The 20,818-nt window shown below is 36.5% G+C and overlaps 1 protein-coding gene and 1 pseudogene across 1 annotated transcript; one reads left to right on the forward strand and one right to left on the reverse strand.

The window, feature by feature from the left end:
• Positions 1-7,511: 7,511 nt before the first annotated feature.
• On the forward strand, positions 7,512-8,462 carry LOC109554047 (olfactory receptor 8D2-like). The gene has a single exon (XM_019954351.2). The coding sequence runs from the start codon at positions 7,521-7,523 to the stop codon at positions 8,460-8,462; it is 942 nt and encodes a 313-aa protein (XP_019809910.1). The 5' UTR covers positions 7,512-7,520.
• A 10,795-nt stretch (positions 8,463-19,257) lies between these two features.
• Positions 19,258-20,186, reverse strand: LOC109554048 (olfactory receptor 8B3-like; annotated as a pseudogene).
• Positions 20,187-20,818: the final 632 nt, after the last annotated feature.

Consider the following 20,818-nt stretch of genomic DNA (forward strand, 5'->3'; position numbering starts at 1 on the left):
TCTTGAAAAAGATGGTATGGGGAGGGAGGTAGGAGGTGGGGTTCAGGATGGGGAACATGTGTACACCCGTGGCAGATGCATGTTGATGTATGGCAAAACCAAGACAATATTGTAAAGTAAAAATAATAATAATAAAAAATAGGCATAGAAGGAACTTATGTCAATATAATAAAGGCCATATCTGATTGGCCTACAGTAAATATTATTCTGAATGGCGAAAAACAGAAAGCATTCCCACTAAGATCAGGAACAAGGCAATGGTGTCCACTCCCCCCCCCCCCCCCCCCATTATTCAGCATAGTTCTGGAAGTCCTAGCTACAGGAATCAGAGAAGAAAAAGAAAAAAAAAAAAAAAAAAAGAATCCAGATTGGAAAAGAAGAAATAAGATCCTCACTGTTTGCAGTTGACATGATATTGTACAGAGAAAACCTGAAAGATAGTATCAGAAAAATATTAGAGCTAATCAGTGAATTTAGCAAAGTTACAGGATACAAAAATCAACACACAGAAATCACTTGCATTTCTATATAGTAAGAATGAAAATCTGAAAGTGAAATTAAGGAATCAATCCCATTCACCATTGCAACAAAAAGAATTAAGTATCTAAGAATAAACTTACCTAAGGGGATAAAAGAACTGTACACAGAAAATTATAAGATACTAATGCAAGAAATCAGAGATGACATAAACAAATGGAGAGATATTCCATGTTCCTGGGTAGGAAGCATTAATATTGTGAAAATGACTCTACTACCAAACACAATCTACAGATTCAATGTGATCCCTATCAAATTACTAAAGACAACTTTCACAATTTATATGGAAACATAAAAGACCCCAAATAGCCAATGCGGTCTTGAGAAAGAAGAACGGAGCTGGAGGAATAAACCTTTCTGACTTCAGATTGTACTTCAAAACTTCAGTCTTTAAGACAGTATCGTACTTGCACAAAAAAAAGAAATATAGACCAATGGAACAAGATAGAAAGCCCAGAAATAGACCTATGCACCTCAGTTCAGTTCAGTCGCTCAGTCATGGTGGACTATTTACAACCCCATGGACTGCAGCAGGCCAGGCTTTCCTGTCCATCATCAACTCCTGGAGCTTATTCAACTCATGTCCATAGAGTCAGTCATGGCATCCAACCATCTCATCCTCTGTATTCCACTTCACCACTCACCTTCAATCTTTCCCAGCATCAGGGTCTTTTCCAATGAGTCAGTTCTTCACATCAGGTGGCCAAAGTATTGGGGTTTCAGCTTCAGCATCAGTCCTTCCAATGAATATTCAGGACTGATCTCCTTTAAGATGGACTGGTTGGATCTCCTTGCAGTCCAAGGGACTTTCAAGAGTCTTCTCCAACACCACAGTTCAAAAGCATCAAGTCTTTGGTGCTCAACTTTCTTTAGAGTCCAGCTCTCACATCCATTCTCACGTTATTCACTATAAATAAACTAAAATGAAATTCCAAAAAATATCAAGTAAACCATAGGAGGTCAAGAAAGGGAATCAGAGGAAATAGGAAAAAATAAAACATAATAAAGTGGCAGACTTAGTCTTTAACATGCCAATAATCAATTTAATTACAAATGGTCTAATTCATGAATCATCTACTGAATGACTAAAAGAGCAACTCTGTCTGCAAGAAATCTTTTCAAACAGAGTGACATAAACACATGAGAGTAGAAAGATAAAAATTATATGCCATGGAAACATTACTATTAAAAAATAAGGAGTGGATTTATCAATATCAGGTCAAATAGACTTCCAAGCAATAGGCAAAATATCAACAACAAACTAATAAAGTTCATCTAGCCCAGAAAAGAAGAAGTAAAACTTCTTAATAGCATGTGATAGTCTATGTAGAAAACCCAACGGAATCTATAAGAAGAGCTACTATAAATAGCAATTGACTTTAGTCAGATTTCAGGAAACAGAATCAACAAACAAAAATTTACTATTTTCAATACACTCTCAAAAAACAATAGAAAACTAAGTTTCAAAACTACCATTTGCAAAAGCACAAATCTTATCAAATCCTTAGTGATAAAGTTGGCAAAGTATATGTAAGATCTTTATAAGCAAAACCTTGTTGAGAGAAATTAAGGGAGACCTGAATATACTATGTTCCTGTAGCAGGAGACACATTATTAAGATGTCAGTTTTTCTCAAGTTTATTTACAGATTCAACATAATCCCACTCAAAACCCAAGCAGGAATTTGTAAAGAATAATAAGCTATTTATAAAATTCATAAGAAAATGCAAAAGTCCTATAAAAAAACTTTGATAAAGAATGATGCTAGAGGATTTATGTTATAAACTTCAAAATGCATTATGAAGTTATAAGTAACAAGACAGTGTGATACAGGCATCAGGATAGATAAACAGATCAATGAAGAAGAATAAAAAATTCAAAAATAGACTCACACATAGTTGGCCAATTGATCTCAATAAATTTACAAGACAAGGCCATCGAATGGTGCTAGAAAAGCTGGACATATGATTCAAAACAAATAAAAAATGAAAAGAGAAGAAAAGAAACTATGGATACACACAAAGAAACCATGAGTGAATCTCAAAATAATTATGCTGAATAAAAGAAGTCAAGGTAAGAGTGTATACTAAATAGTTCTATAGGTTTAAAGTTCTTGAAAAGGCAAACTAATCTACAGTAACAGAAAGTGGATCCATGGTTACCTGGCAATGAATGGACGAAGGTTGAGGTGGAGAGATTACGAAGGATGGGGTGAATATGTTCATTCTCTTAATTTTGGTGATGATCTCATGGGTAAACATGTCAAGTTTAGCTAATTATACACTTTAAATGTGCAATTTATTGTATGTCAATTATACCTTGATAAAGCTGCTAACATTTTGAAAATGAAATCAACAGACAATTCATGGAGCTTCTATTGGCTAAAAGACACACATTTTAAATCAGGACTGACCTATGCTTTCCACAGACATGTGATATATAAAGGCCTTGGAGACCAGGTGACACCTTTTTAAATTATAGAAAAAAAAAATTCACCTATTCTTTTTCTCCATGTGTAATCCTTGAAAACATCTAGAAGAGTTAAGAACAATAAGATTTTTCTATGTTCAGAGATAATGGAATGAGTTTGACTGGATTATAGAAAGTTTTAAATGATAAGGAAAAATTTGATATTGTGTGGTTTTAATAAAGCAATGTAATTTTAACATGATTTCCAAAGTTTGATATTTGCTATCTGTTGTTGTTCAGTCACTCCACTGTGTCCGACTCTGCAACTCCATCGACTGCAGCACTCCAGGCTTCCCTATCCTTCACCATCTCCCAGAACTTGCTCAAACTCATGTCCATTGAGTTAGCGATGCCATCCAACCACATTATATTTGCTATGGAATCATTATTAATTTTCTTACCACTCATGGAAAAAAAGTTTGATGTTTGTTTTAAACACTCCAGGAATAGGAATGCCACTATACTGCCAACAGACGGATACTTTTTAATTGCTTCTTCCCTATAGAGTGCAACTACTGGGATGACAATGCCCTAAGGGGAATTTACGCTTACATCATCTCCTTAAGGTCCATGTAGATGCAAATAAAATTTTTCTTCAATAACAGAGCACTGAGAGTCAGTAGGATTACTTTTCTTGCTCTGCTTAATTGGTTTTAAGCTGTTACTCGTCGATAACATTTCTTGAATCCTTATGTAACACCAACTCCATGGCTTTTCCAGATTCAGCAAGATTTGGAGCCATAAATGTTTGGTTGTAAAATTATCTTGTGTGTGTGTGTATGTGAGTGAGTGTGCACATGCATGTACTATGTGAGACCAAAGTTAAAACTTATCATATGGGACCAACAACACTTTACCTATTGGTAATATTCAGGTAAGTCATGAAATTCTATCTACCTTTCTTTCACTTTCTTTCTTTAATAAGATATTGTAGTTGAAAACTAAATAATAATAATAATAATAAAATAATTATAAAAAATAAGATACTGTAGTTGAAATCAAATTTTGGAAGGCAGTTAAAAGTTCTTATCACTGATGCTAATGGGTTGTTGTCTGCTTCTTGACAGGTAGGCATAAAGCGTGTAACACATAGAGACCATTTCTCCTCTTACTAGTTCCATACCTGTTCTTCTGACTTCAAACTCTTGACTTCCCGAGTGCTGTCATATTAATAATATCTCTCATTTATATGCAACTTTGAAATTTATAGATAATTTTCATATGCATTAATAATGTAACATCACAAGATTTAGTCAGGTCAGGAATTCCTTTTACTAGAAGGACACTGACATTAACCAATTGATATTATCCAACATCTCTGAGTTAGCAATGGGTCAATTGATAAATAAAAATTCAAGCTCCTGACACTCAGTCTAATTCATAGACTGCTACATTAAGGGTGAAAAATCATGCCATTCTTCACTCTCTGCTTTCCAACAGTGGATTCACAAAGCTAACCTTCAAAATGAAAGACAGGAAATCCTAGCTTTGTTTCTGACACCTCTATTTATTTATTCTGTCTGCTTACCTCTCCTGGTTGCAATACTAAAATGAGAAACATATCCCAGAACTTAAATTAAGTTAGATGTTTCTAATTTAAAAAAAGACTCTTTCAAGGCTTAAACATCCCAGTCTTCAAAAATTTTCAAACAACCCTATGCCTCAGAGACAGAATCACCCAAGAGTTCCTATTGTATTAGAAGATGTTAAAGGACTTTTGTATCTAATACTTGGTCAAGGAAAGAAATTTTGAACTATCTTTTGTTAATGTCACAATCCATACAGGTATATTGTTTTTAATATTTATCTGAAGTGTATCCAGTTTCTAAAAACAGCACTGAATTAAATCTTATCCCAGTCTTGGTACTCCCTATTCAGATTTTTCTAAGAAAAGAGAGTAATGCAAAGAATGTAAATGTAACCAAAGAAATTTTTTTAAAAATAAAGAAAACCTAGGTAACTTTCGTGTAAATATAGGCTACTGTCTGAGAGTATTGCTTTATTTGAAGACTGAAAAAAAATTAGGGGTAGAAAGTTTGCCAAGGTCGCCATGTTGGTAGAATTTGAAGGAAGAGAGAAAAGTAAACAGTTAAGTGCAGATCTCTGCTAGGTCCCAGGGTCTGTGTTGAATGTCTACAGAGCAACACTATTGCTCTGTTGGAATACTGTTCTGGGTGAACTGCTGTAGGGAGTAGTCAAGAAGAGGTGATAAGAAATAGAAAAAGAATGGAGAAAAGGCACTAAAAATTCTTAATGTCTAGTTCAAAATATCAGATATAACAATAAAAATGACCAAACCAAACTTTATTGATAACTTTTCACATACCAGGAACTGCTTTAAGGTGTTTGTATGCATCATACCTGATTGATCTCATCCAGTCCCTTGGCTTTTAATGTCATACATGCACCGATGATTCAGAAAATAATGTCCTAGGCAGACCTCCTCTGAACTCCAAACTCATACCTTCAGTTTCCTACTCAATATATCCATTTGGTCATATAATAAGACATCCAAATTAAAATATTGAAAATAGAAAACTGCCTCTTAAACCTGCTCTATACCATGACCATTGATCCAACCTCAGGCCCATATCCTCCATCCTCTTTCTGCCACTCTTTCTCAGATGCCCGTATCCAACTTGTAATCCAGCTGCAATTTTTCTGACTACTTCTCGATATCCCCATCATTACTAGTCTGGCCCAAGCTATCATCTCTCAACAGGAGCACATTTTGTCTCCTATCTGATTTCCCCGAATCACCTTGTTCACTCTTAAGTGACCATTCTTGACAGAGCAACCAGAGCCTGAAGGATCCTTTTAAAAATACATCAGAGCACAGAACACTCTGCCTTCTGCAAACTCTCCAGCATTGCCCCATCATAGATGAGATGAGATTCATAGGTTTTACCAATACCTGCAGCCGGCGCATAGTTCCATTTACAGCCTCCACTTGTCTTTCAGGCTCTGTATAGTCCAGCCGCACTGGCCTCCTAGCGTTCCTCCAACACCCCAAGCATGCTCTCTGTCAAAGTCTTTACTCTGGGTATTCTCTCTGCACAGAACAATGTTTGGCTTCCAGATTTATCTAGACATGCTTGACATATAACACTGTATAAGTTTTAGGTGTACAATATGATGATTCAATATATGTATATACTACAAAATTATCACACTAAGTTTAGTTAACATCTACCACTTCACCTAGTTACAATTTTTTCTTGTAATGAGAACTTTAAGATCCAGTCTATTAGCAACTTTCAAATATATAATATAGTATTGTGAACTATAGTCCACCATGCTGTATATCATATCCTCAGGGTTTTTATCTTATAATTGGAAGTTTGTATCTTTTGATGCCTTTAATTCATTTCACTCAGGATAATTTGTCTTTAAATTTTTAATTTATTTTTAGCTGAAGGGTTATTGCTTTACAAAATTGTATTGGTTTCTGCCATACATCAACATGAAGCGGCCATAAGTATACATATGTCCCCTCCCTCCTCTCCCTACCTCCCACCTCCCACTCCATCCCAACCTATCCCACCCCTCTTAGCTGTTATCCAGATACTGACATGGCTGCCCCACTTTGGATCCCATTCATAGAGGGCAAAGAAAGACTGAAAAAAGAGTCAGGTCACTGTGGATTTGTAGGTGGCAGGTTTAATAAATGAAGGAACTTCTGAGGCTTGTCTCTGGTGGCCATATGGCAGTAGAGCTCCACACCTGCCCCCCAGAATCTTAAAGGTTTATTTAATGAAATAAGCAGTGAAAATATTATTGCTTTCAAATTGTGTGATTTAATGCAAATGTTTCCTTAACCTCTTTCTCAGTCTCTCAGTCAAGCAAAAACAAAGAAAAAGTCAAAATATCTTGGAGGAAATAAGCACTTTGCAATGGAGTCAGAGAAGACCAAATTAAAGATGTTAAAGATGACAAAGCCAAGAGGAGAAATGCAAGAGATACCAGCAAGAGACCAGTTATACTCGGCCTTGAGACATTGGAAGAGAGAATAGATTGTTGCAGACTGGACATCAACAAAACAGGGTGGTAACACTGTACTGTTTCTCTAAAGGTGTCTGAATTACAGAAAGGTAGTTTTCCATTAATTGTTATTGTTCAGTCACCCAGTCGTGACTCTCTCTTTGTGACCCCATGGACTGCAGCATGCCAGGCCTTCCTGCCCCTCACCATCTCCCCAAATTTTCCCAAGTTCATGTCCATTGCATCGGTGATGCCATCCATCCATCCATTAATAGGGGAATCTAAAATTCCATTTGTAAAGACAAAATGGTTTTCACCCCTAAATGTCACTTGAGAGTAGTAAAAACTGAAACCAAATAAAGCACCAACATCTTGATAAAGTCTTCAATCAAGAATAGATTTTAGTCTCTTGTTTCCTGAAATTCTGGGTCAGTTAGAAACCATGCCATTCATCAGATCTTGGATTGTTAAATCCTATCAGATGACAATATTTGGCCAATGAGACTCTCTTCCCCAAACCAACTGGGAGAAGAATGGATACAGGAAATCATTCTTCAGTAACTGAGTTCATCCTTGAGGGGTTAACAGACCAGCCAGGACTCCAGCTCCCACTCTTCTTCCTGTTTCTATTGATCTACATGGTCTCCATGGTGAGCAACCTGGGCTTGGTCATTTTAATCAGAATCAGTTCTCAGCTTCACGTGCCCATGTATTATTTTCTCAGTAATTTGTCCTTCATAGATCTCTGCTACTCCTCAGTCATAATTCCAAAGATGCTGGTGAACTTCATGTCAGAGAAGAACTTCACTTCTTTCCCTGAGTGCATGGTCCAGCTCTTTTTCTTCTGCTTCTTCGGTATTAATGACTCCTACATGCTGACAGCCATGGCATATGATCGTTATGTTGCCATCTGTAACCCCTTGCTCTACACTGTTACCATGTCCCACAGAGTCTGTTTCCTACTGGTCACTGGTGTGTATATAATGGGGGCTGTTGGAGCCTCGATTCACACCAGCTTCATATCTAGTCACTCCTTCTGTGGCACTAATGTCATCCACCATTACTTCTGTGACATCCTTCCTCTTCTGAATATATCTTGCTCAAGAGACTACACCAAGGAACTTTCTGTGATGATTTTGGTTGGATTCAATGTCTTTGCATGTGCTGTAGCCATCTTCATCTCTTATGCTTTTATCCTTCCCAGCATCTTGCGCATCCACTCAGCTGAAGGCAGATCTAAGGCTTTCAGTACCTGCAGCTCCCACCTTGCAGCTGTTGGGGTTTTCTATGGCTCCATCATCTTCATGTATTTTAAACCATCTACCAGTGACACAGTGCAGGAGAATGTGGCCTCTGTGTTTTATACCACAGTGATTCCCATGCTTAACCCCCTTATCTACAGCCTTAGGAACAAGGATGTCAAAGAATCCATTAAAAAAGTTCTGAAGGGTGGGATAGTTCCCAGGTCTGTGTAGAAAACAGTACTTTTGAAAAGAAATAGCACAAATAGACCTTGTGTTTTCTTTTAGCTTGTTTTTAGCACTAATTATTTTCACATCAAGAGCCATTTTAAATTAAAAGGTCTGAATAACTTATTTTCAATTACTCTTTAGGTGCCCCTATTCCCAAGTGTCTTTTCAGTTCAGTTCAGTTCAGTCGCTCAGTCATTTCCGACTCTTTGCAACCCCATGAATCGCAGCATGCCAGGCCTCCCTGTCCATCACCAACTCCCAGAGTTCACTCAGACTCACGTCCATCGAGTTGGTGATGCCATCCAGTCATCTCATCCTAACTGTCCTTAGTTTCCTACCTACTCCAGAAACAAACTCTTACCTACATTTCACCCTTTGGTGTAAGCTTACAGGTACCTCAGAACTCTCTTTTTGTAATTTTTCTTGCTAAACTGAAAACTCCTGACCAAACTTTCTGAAGTTGTAATATCAAATGATGACTAAATATGTAAATCCCCTTAGGTATTTGCATTTTTAAAACACAACAGAGTTATAGACGCAATATACATTTTTTTTTGGTAAAACTTTTTAAGGAAATCTGTGAATGCTAAGTTGCTAAGTTGCTGCAGTCATGTCTGGCTCTTTGCAACCCTATGTAGTTTCTAGTAAATAAGAAGAAATAGTATTTTCCTAACATTTCTAGCCATTGTTATAACCATCAAAAATAATATCTGTCTTGTGGCAGTCTCAAGCAGGGTGGAGATTGGGATGAGCATGGAATAAAAGAACAAAATTATTTTAAATTTTCACTCTAATTTTAACTTACATATTTTCTTTTTTTTAAATTTTATTTTATTTTTAAACTTTACAATATTGTATTAGTTTTGCCAAATATTTTCTTTCCAACTTATTATGTATTTTAAATTGGATCTTAATAAGACTTTCTTCTGGATGACTTCTTTAGTTATTCCCTACTTATTTTCTCACTGTTCATAGTAATTCCTGTGCCCCACCATAGCATTATATCTCACTCTTCCAGTCAATCAATCAGTTTTTGATGGACAACCATGTGCCAGACAGGCAAAATCCCTACCCTTTTAGGGAACAAATAATGAAAAAGAAAACTTACACATTGCATATAAGGAGGAGAAATTTTAAAAGTGTTCTTTAAATAGGGAAAACAAGTGTCAGAGTAATGGTAGGTGACAAAGGGATGGTGGGGAAGGAAGACAAATATCTGTAGGGCTTTATGGGAAGGTTTGAAAGTTTTGACTGTCCTTCTAAGTGAAATGGGAAGTCACTGAGGGTGTGAACAGAAAAAGACCTGATCTGATATATAGGTGACTCTTGCTCTTTCTGCTGAATGGGCCTAAAAGCAATGAAATCCAAGTAACAAAGATCATACCTATCATCTAAGGATATTTGGGTTCTATGACACTCCACTAAAGGAAACCAAGACTTAATGGAGAAGTGGCAGATTCCAAGGTAGGATATCTAAAATTCAGGATGAGTCTAGAGCATCTCAGTATTTCATAGAGGAAGAAAGTGCCCAATAATTATGGAGATGTATCAAAAGGAAGGACCCCATACTGGACAAATTTAGAGCAATTTAAATATCAGAATGGATGGTTTATGAGATTCTATGAGTCCTTCCTGATATAAAAATAATAACAATGACAATAATAAAATTAAAATAATAGAAAAGGGAAAGTACTTCTTTACAGAATGCTGTCAACTAATGACAGAATGATATCATTCTATATCTAAATAAATCTGTATCTGATATAAATTTATATATAAACATTATATATAAACATATATGTATTAATTTACATAATCATTATAATTATATATATGTTTATAAATATAAATTCAGATATAAATCTATATCTGAATTATATAATTAGAAACTTATCAAGTTGCAATAACCATACTAATAATTGAATTAGCTAAGAATCATCAATCGAAACTAAAATCAATAGGTTGAAAGTACCTCGCTCTTAAGGGAATAAGAAAAAGACAGACATACAATCTTAAGGTGTCATGTCACAGATTCCTCATTCATAATAAAGTAAAGGGAATACCTCTACAATAGTAAATTTTAATGGAAACCTTTTTTAACCCAATGATTAAATTTAACATTAGCAATAATGGAACAAATTGATGTCTCATTCCTTCTGTGATTTTCTGAAAGAAATAACACAATGTCACCTAAAGTAGCCATCTGAGCCAAAGATGTTTAACCTGAATTTAATCACAAGGAATTAGACAAGTGAAAACTGAAAGATCATCAAACATAATGAACCATGTTCTTTTTATTTTATTTTTTATTTTTATTTATTTATTTATTTTTACCGTGTTCTTTTTAAATGCCAATGTCATAAAAGACTGGAAAAGGCTTGGAAAAAGACTTTAAATTATGTATACTAAAGAGAAATGTCAATTAAATATTATGCTTAGTTAGCTCTTTGATAAAAAACAAAACAAAAATAATCTGTAACACACATTATTGGGGACAACTGAGAATTAAATGTGGGTTATATGTTCATCAGTAAAAGTGAATCAATGTTAAGTTTTCTGAGTGTAATAGTTGCATTGTGGTTGTATAGGAGGACATCTCCTTTCCTAGGGGACTTATGCCAAGCTGTTTAAGGATAAAGCGTCATGATAGGTTGTTAATAGTCATCTCTCAAATGAGATGGCATTGTGTTTGTGTGTGTGTGTGCTCCCAAATTAAACACAATTCAGTTTTATGGTGACAATGGCCATGTTTTTCTTGTGTGCCTTTGTATCTCTAATACCTACGGTAACAAATGACACACAGTTGTTCAAACAAAATTCACTGAATGACTCAATGAATCTCTGTGAATAAAAGTGATAAGCAGGAATTACATAAATGAAAAATAAGTAGAGGTAATGCATGCAGTCAAACTCCTAGATGCAGATATTTCTCTCCTCTGGGAATAAACCTGTCTAAAATCAAAATAGAATTATGATTTTTAATTATGTCTGTTTTTCTACTCTATGATTTGTTTCTTTATATATTTTCTTTGGTGCTTTTTCTGCTTTATTAATTTCTTTCTCAATTTTGGAATTAAGAACTTAATTTATATTCTAGTGTTTATTTTTTTTCCATTTTATTTATTTTTTTATTTTTAAATTTTACAATATTGTATTGGTTTTGCCATATATCAAAATGAATCTGCCACAGGTATACATGTGTTCCCCATCCTGAACCCTCCTCCCTCCTCCCTCCTCCCTCCTCCCTCCTCCCTCCTCCCTCCCCATACCATCTATCTGGGTCATCCCAGTGCACCAGCCCCAAGCATCCAGTACCGTGCATCGAAACTGGACTGGCGACTTGTTTCATATATGATATTATACATGTTTCAATGCCATTCTCCCAAATCACCCCACCCTCTCCCTCTCCCACAGAGTCCAAAAGACTGTTCTATACATCAGTGTCTCTTGTGCTGTCTCGTATACAGGGTTATTGTTACCATCTTTCTAAATTCCATATATATGCGTTAGTATACTGTATTGGTGTTTTTCTTTCTGGCTTACTTCACTCTGTATAATAGGCTCCAGTTTCATCCATCTCATTAGAACTGATTCAAATGTATTCTTTTTAATGGCTGAGTAATACTCCATTGTGTATATGTACCACTGCTTTCTTATCCATTCATCTGCTGATGGACATCTAGGTTGCTTCCATGTCCTGGCTATTATAAACAGTGCTGCAATGAACATTGGGGTACACGTGTCTCTTTCCCTTCTGGTTTCCTCAGTGTGTATGCCAAGCAGTGGGATTGCTGGATCATAAGGCAGTTCTATTTCCAGTTTTTAAGGAATCTCCACACTGTTCTCCATAGTGGCTGTACTAGTTTGCATTCCCACCAACAGTGTAAGAGGGTTCCCTTTTCTCCACACCCTCTCCAGCGTTTATTGCTTGTAGACTTTTGGATCACAGCCATTCTGACTGGCATGAAATATTATTTCCATGCAGTGAAATGAGTAGATATCAAGTAAGCAGATGGATCAGTTTAAAAAATGAACACCCTGTGTAGCCTATACCCCCCCAAATGTAAAATACTTCCATAGCTGAGAATGTTCCTTCTTGCCCATTGCTAATCAACATCCACATCTCCAAATCACTACTATTTATTATTTTTTAACCATAGATGAGTTTTGCCTGTGGTTGATCTTCATATGAATTTTGGTGACAAGTTTTTCTCTCTGAGATAATTTCCAGTAATCTTAGCTCATCCATGCTCTCTTCTGTTGGTATAAAAGCATGAAATATAATATATTATGTGCTCAGTCGTGTCTGACTCTCTGTGCACCATGGTCTGTAGCCTACAAGGCTCCTGTGTCCATATAATTTTCCTGGCAAGAATACTGAATGGGTTGCCATTTTCTTCTTCAAGGAATCTTCCTGACTCAGGGATCAAACCCATGTCCCTTGCATCTCCTGCATTGGCAGGCAGATTCTTTACCACTGAGCCACCTGGGAAGCCCAGTACAAAAGCATACTGGCTTTTTAATGGATATCTTTTTTTTTTTTTGGACCTTGCGTCTCCTCCCCCATCTTCCTCCTTTGCACCCTCTTCCTCCCTTCCCCCTCCCCTCCAATTCCTCTCCCTTTTCTCTCCTGCTCCTTCTTCTCCTTATCTTTCTTCTTCTCAAGATTTTACATTTACCAACTCACTTTTCTTTTCCTCTTTCAATACAGATTCAAAAAGTTTCCTCTTCCTTCACTTAATTTTCTTTCCCTAAAGTGTTGCCTTTCTAAGGTTGCATCTTTGAGTCTTATGTGAACTCTCTTTACTTCTTTCCTATAGTCAATATTCTAGTCTACCAATACTTTTTTTTTTTTTTTTGGTATTTATTGCATTTAAGTCATATCATTTAATTCTAAGAGTTCAATACTTCTTTTTTTTGTTTTAATTTAAATTTATTTATTTTAATTGGAGGCTAATCGGGGTGTTCAGGATGGGGAACACGAGTTCAATACTTCTGCTAGAACATAGAGTCATATTTCTACATATAGGTAGATTGAACTTAGTAGTGCTCTCTTTATATAGCTGTGCTGAAGGTGCAGTGATTATGCAGTTTCATTTGTTCTTCTAGTTGATCTATACAACTTTCAGGAGAATGTATGGAGAGATTTCAATTTGCACAGGTGCCATCACCTCAGTTACCTCAAAAGTTCTCAACAAAATATTTGAAATTTTTAAAAATACAACCAAATAGCCGAATAATAAACAATTAGTCTACATGATTGGATATCAAGGGATTGCATACAATGAGACACTATGACATTACAGCAAAAAGGTTACAATTTAAGAGACTCACAGTACTAGGTGTTGGCAAGAATCTGCAGTAGCTGGAACTCTCAGGCATCACTAGTGGCAGTACAGCATTACCAACTGAGTTGTAATACAGTTTGGCATTATTTTCTAATACTAAATATTAGTCTTTATAATCCAGTAGGCATATATTTAAGAATGGGTATATAACCTAGAGAAATGAGGATGTACATCAATTAAAAGATTGGTAAAATAACATACATAAAAGATATAACAGTTCCAAACTGAACATGTTCTTAAGCATTGATCAAACAGGAGAATGAATAATTAAGTGTGTCATATTTATACAATGGAGAGTACACAAGCATGTCACGACACAAAAATGTCTTACAGACAAATTTTTGAGTGATACAAGCTACGCACAGAAGAGTATATACTGTGTGATTCCACTTATATGCAGTCCAGAAAAGGTAAAACTTCCCAAATGTACACTACTTCTCCTTGGAACATGATAAAGCCTTATGATGTGATGCTAATGTTCTATTTATATTTTTATCTGATTAGTCATGAAATGGGTATGAGCATAATAAAAAACTTCAAAGAGCTGTATTCTTAGTACATTTTGTATACATAGATATGTAAAAATTCATTGAGATACAGTGGAAGTATGTCTTGAAAGATGCTTGGAATAGAAGGTAAAACTCCTTCAATTCCCCCGCACTCAACATAGACACATAGAAAATTACTTTAAAATCATCTCTATAACAATGTTCTCATTTATATGCAGGCTATTTAATTATTGCAGCTGGAAAACAGGAAAAAAATGTTAGTGGACTTTGAAATTTTCATCCTGTTGAATCATGTATATAAGTGCCATTTGCAAGCAGATCTTTTAAAATTTCTATTTATCTTGAATATATTCACTGTCATGAAGTATAATTTTATAAAATTATTTTAATGACTACTTTTTATTCTATTGTACATCTCTACCACATTTTACTTAAGCTTATATTTTTGAGGGACATTTATTTAAATTTTTTTCAATTATCAGTACCACTTTATGTTTGCAGCTTTATCTTTGCCAGTATTATTTTATTTATTAAATATGAATGACTGAAAATTGAATAACTTGGTAAAAGTTCATATAGAATTTACAATACAATGTATTTAATATATGTTGTTAAACTGTCTTACAGAAATTAATATAGATATTTGAGTATGTATATCACTATTGTTTTATTTAAATTTGTGTTTCTAACAGAGTTGGAAATGTTTAATGTGCTAATTTGCATTTATATTATTTTTGATATTTGTCTATTGAGTGATTTTGGCTTAATTTTCTATGGGCCATCCATTTTTGTGTTAATTTATAAGGATCTTTACATATTTTTATTCTGGTCAATGAAAGTCCTCTTGTTCTTCTAACATCATTCTGACTTTTCTTTCTGGAATCAAAACAGAATAATCCTGATAAGTTTACTAATAAGTGTTTTAACCATAAAGAGGGTTTTGTGTCACTTTGCCTAAATCTTACTTAGAATTTCTCAGTTATAATTTCAACTTTGAGTCTTTTCTATTTCTTAATTCTATTTTTATCCATCATAGACTTGCTTTTTTTCTAGATTGATTGAAATCTGTCTTTTCTAAATTCTATGTGTGCATGAAAGATGAATGAAACAGCTCTTTCTCATCCCCAATATTCCTATCATGTAGAAGAACATTAATTACTTCACTCTGGACCCTGTTTTACACCCTTATTCACACCTGGGAAGGTGGAATGACTTATCTGGTAGGTGAGCTTCAAATAAGAAGCTATTCTTTTATTGTTTATTTTCTTTCTGAGAGTGAGCATGTTTTCAGAAAGAACATATTCTCATATATTTCCCATGCATTTCTCCCTGTTTTAGTAGAGACCAGCAGGAATCTAGTACTTCCTGTGATTAGAGTAGTGGGTTGCCTAACTCAGGGCTTGGATTTAAGTATACGTTGTCCAACAATAAAGATGTAATAAAGATATTTGGTCTTCACTTGACAGATTGTTTGTTTACTTTTCTATTGGTCTAGAACAAAGGCTCTATATTTGACTTCCTCAAAAGTACCGTGTGCATTGGATCAGGGTTATAAAGAAGTTAAAAAGAGAAGATTTGGAAACAAAAAAGGTAGCTAATGGTTTTGGGCTTTTGATGGGGAGATGGGAATTTTACTTCAGTGGCATGAATTGATACTTATTTTGATGTTTTTATTCTTTATGGCTTATGTATAACTTTTCACTAACCATATCTCTGCAGGTGGCTATGAGTATAAACTTCTGACAGTGTGGGATTTTCACCTTCACAGGTGCCTGGTAGTGCAGATTTGTTTAAAGCTGAGTGAATAATTTTATATGGGCACACATTCATTTTTATCCAGAGGTTGTACCAATAGTGCTGGCTCTTAAAAAAAGGCAAATGTCTCAATAAAGGCTCTACTCCTTGAAACACGTGAACTAAGTAAGCGTCCACACAGTCACATGTCTATGGTCCATGATAAATGTGGGTTGGGTAAACTGAGCCAATCTTAGCGATTGCACAAGCAAGTATTGCTGCAGCTTAAACCTGAACAAAGCTTTTCCCAAGCAGCGATTTGATTATAATGAAAAGAGAAACGTTCATATAAGTATTGTTCAGAAAATAGGGGGTAGAACAATCATTTGTTGTTTCCAGTCAGTTTTCAGCCCTGTTTTCAAGAAATATGAATTCTAAGACTAGTAGAGCAGGGTGGTTTGGGCTGCTGTACATTGTGACATTGTTTTTTCGTTTTAAATTGCCTTTGTGACCCATACATGGGACTGTGGAGAGCCTAACTGAATTACTATGGGTTGTGCACAGGCTCAAGAAGTAGCTCCTGCCCAGTGGACGCCACTTGTCCCTTGATTTGTTAAATAAGTAAGCTCAGAGCTTACAGGGCTTTGAATTTCCATCTTCTAATATGTTGTTGTTCAACATATGTTGTTCAACAAGTCAGTCATGTCTGACTCTTAGAGATCCTGTGGACTGCAGCTTGCCAGGCTTCCCTGTCCTTCACAATCTCCTGGAGCTTCCTCAAATTCATGTTCATTGATTCAGTGATGCCATTCAACTATCTCATCCTCTGTCATCCCCTTCTCCTCCTGGCTTCAATCTTTCCCAGGATCAGGGTCTTTTCTAATGAGTCAACTCTTCTCATCAGGCGGCCAAAGTGTTGGAGCTTCAGCTTCAGTGTCAGTCCTTCCAGTGAATACTCAGGACTGATTTCCTTTAGGATTGACAGCTTTGATCTCCTTGCAGTCAAAGGGACTCTCAAGAGTCTTCTCCAATACCGTAGTTCAAAAGCATCAATTCTTCGGTGCTCAGCCTTATTTATGGTCCAACTCTCACATCCATACATGACTACTGGAAAAACTATAGCTTTGACTAGAGGGACCTTTGTTGGTAAAGTGATCTTCTAATAAGGTAAGGCGCTTCACTTACATGGATGGTAGATTTCATTAATGAACCAATAAAAATGGGAAGAGGGCTTACCATAAAAAGAATAGTGTCTTTTATATTGAGAAAGAGAAACAGCTCAGAGAAATTATTTCTAACCTAACAACTGAGAAGGTAGATTAGAAATCTTGATTTGGAGCACTCTGTTTCTAGGAATTAAGGCTGCTTAGGAAATCAAGTGATTTAGAAATGTTGCCTCAGTCTTATAATAGCAGCAGTAGAAAAAGGAAAGCAAACTAAAGTAAAACAAGTTAATTAAACTGGAATGAGAAAGAGAATGAGAGAATGGAGGTCAATTATAAATCTGTGTATTAGACAGTGGTAATTTGAAGGCCAGGAACCAGTTCCAGGAAACTATTCACTGAAATATTAAAGTCACTGAAAAAGAGTAAGCAGTATACATTCTCCTTAAAGATGGAAAAAGCTTAAGGAATGGTATTGCCTGAGAAGGCAGTTATTATTACCTAGACCCTGAGAAAACATAAAAAAGAAATATATGGAGAAGAAAAGATATATTTAAAGGACAGGTAGGCACAGCTGTGAAAAAAATCCAGGACCTGGTTAAACAAACTCAACAGAATAACAAGGGAAAATGAACAAAACAGCATATTTTCCTTGGAACCATTTATTTTTCCCATTTATAAAACCCCAAAGCCAAGAATCACTTCTTCACCAAAACCTTCCAAAATGCTTTCTTCACATCCTTGTTCCTGAGACTGTATATTAAAGGGTTCAGCATGCGGATTACTGTGGAATACAACACTAAGGACACCTTCAGTTCAGTTCAGTTCAGTGGCTCAGTCATGTCTGACTTTTTGCGACCCCATGAATCGCAGCACGCCAGGCCTCCCTGTCCATCACCAACTCCCGGAGTTCACCCAGACTCATGTCCATTGAGTCAGTGTTGCCATCCAGCCATCTCATCCTTTGCCGTCCCCTTCTCCTCCTGCCTTGAATCCCTCCCAGCATCAGAGTCTTTTCCAATGAGTCAACTTTTCACATGAGGTGGCCAAAGTACTGGAGTTTCAGCTTTAGCATCATTCCTTCCAAAGAAATCCCAGGGCTGATCTCCTTCAGAATGGACTGGTTGGATCTCCTTGCAGGTCAAGGGACTCTCAAGAGTCTTCTCCAACACCACAGTTCAAAAGCATCAATTCTTTGGCACTCAGCTTTCTTCATAGTCCAACTCTCACATCCATACATGACCACAGGAAAAACCATAGCCTTGACTAGATGAACCTTTGTTGGTAAAGTAGGCTGCAGTCCATGAGGTCGCTAAGAGTCGGACACAACTGAGCGACTTCACTTTCACTTTTCACTTTCATGCATTGGAGAAGGAAATGGCAACCCACTCCAGAGTTCTTGCCTGGAGAATCCCAGGGATGGGGAAGCCTGATGGGCTGCCATCTATGGGGTCGCATAGAGTTGGACACGACTGAAACAACTTAGCAGCAGCAGCAGCAGCAATGATACTATGTAGCTCAGCTGGTAAAGAATACACCTGCAATGCGGGAGACCTGGGTTTGATCCCTGGGTTGGAAAGATGCCCTGGAGAAGGGAAAGTCTACCCACTCCACTATCCTGGCCTGGAGAATTCCATGGACTGTATAGTCCATGGTGTCACAAAGAGTTGGACATGACTGAGTGACTTTAACTTTCACTTTCAGTGACACTATGTCACCCTCATATTCCCTGATTTCATCATCTGTAAACCAGTCTCCTATTTCCAGAGGGGGAAAAAGTTTAAATGCTAAAGAAAAACACCAAGAGATTAAAAAAAATTTCATAAAAGTCATAGTAAGAGACCGTGAGGAAAGGAAATTATGCAAATAGTAAGGAAAGATAGAAGATCTACTCTACAAAACGTGGAAACAAGAGGAGATTCAAATTTCTTTCAACATGGGGAGAAAGAAATAAGATAAGAAGATTGTCAATAAAATTATTATTATTAAAACCAGAACCTTCCTACTTTGTGATTAACTACAGAGACAGTATTTCTAATCAAAGCTACCTACAACTCAGAATTTTTCTCACAGCGAATTTCACATCTTTATTTCTCAAGCTATAGATTAAAGGGTTCATCATGGCAACCACATTGGTATAAAAGACAGAGGAAATTTTTCTCTCATCCAGAGACCCAACAGAAGATGGTTTGAGATACATAAATGCACATGATCCAAAGAAAAGAGAAATAGCAATGATGTGGGAACTGCAGGTGCTAAAGGCCTTGGACCTGCCCTCTGTGGACTTGATGTGGAGGATACTAGAGAGGATGAAGCCATAAGAGACAAATATGGTGAGACTGGGCACAATGATGTTGATGCCTCCCACAATGTAAACTACCAGCTCATTGATGTAGGTACTTGTGCAGGAAAGCTCAAGCAGAGGGAGGATGTCACAGAAATAATGGTTGATGGTGTTTGCATCACAGAAGGTCAGTCTCAGCATGCATCCAGTGTGAGCCATGGCACCAGAAAATGCCATCAAGTAGGAACCAAACATAAGGCTGGAACACACTTTAGGGGACATGGCAACATTATACAAAAGTGGGTTACAGATGGCCACATAGCGGTCATAGGCCATTGATGTCAGCACATAGCATTCAGAAATGACAAAAAAAAACAGAAAAAGTAGAGCTGGGTCATGCATCCCATGTAAGAAATAATATTCTTCTTTGATGTGAAGTTAATCAGCATTTTGGGTGTAAACACAGAAGAATAACATAGATCTATGAAAGACAAGTTAAAGAGGAAAAAATACATGGGGGAATGTAGATGTGAATTTAGAACAATTAGATTTAGCAATCCCAAATTTCCCATCACAGTCACCATGTACATTCCTAGAAAGAAGATGAACAGGGGGAGATGGAGATCTGGTTGGTCTGTTAATCCCAACAGAATGAATTCAGTCACAAAAGAGTCATTTCCAGGAGCCATTCTTCTCTAAGGGAATCTGTGGACACAAGAGAAAGGGTTCCATTAGAGAACAACTCAGCCCTTGCCACAGTGTCTCATCTACAAGGGAGGGTAAACACTGGGAATGTCAGAGACTAGTCCTACCTGGTCCCACAGAATCTGCCTTTACCTTTATCAGGATAGAGTTTTGCGGACTTGTATAAGCTAAACATAGCAAAGGAAATCACAAACATCAGAGTTAAGGCCAGTGCTGTTACATGCAAATATAACTGCTGGAAAAACAAAGGGCAAGAAGGATAGATCAAGACAGAACCACCTCATGTCTATAAGCATTCTGTGATGACCCTCTAACAGATTTCTCTGCCAATTTCACCTGTGTCTCAGATCTGCACAAAATGAGAAAGAATGGGCATATATTCGGTCCTTATACTTTCATCTAAGCAGGGAATAAGTTTATAAATTAAATTCAGAAACTCACCCTCCTTAGTTCAGAAAACCTCAGGGCTGGCTCCCTTATCCTTGGTTTTTACCCAGTTGGGATTGGAAATGCAATTTCAGGTTCCTGAGCCTTGAGTTCTTTGATTCTGAGAGAAGCTGGCCAAGACATATGTCTGAGAAGCCTTTCTGAACTATTATAACTTCTGATAATTATT

Source organism: Bos indicus, chromosome 29, assembly GCF_029378745.1.
Source record: "Bos indicus isolate NIAB-ARS_2022 breed Sahiwal x Tharparkar chromosome 29, NIAB-ARS_B.indTharparkar_mat_pri_1.0, whole genome shotgun sequence".
Taxonomy (NCBI): domain Eukaryota; kingdom Metazoa; phylum Chordata; class Mammalia; order Artiodactyla; family Bovidae; genus Bos; species Bos indicus.

Coding starts and splice junctions, on each gene's coding strand:
- LOC109554047 (XM_019954351.2), top strand. CDS start 7,521: ATGGATACAGGAAATCATTCTTCAGTAACTGAGTTCATCCTTGAGGGG.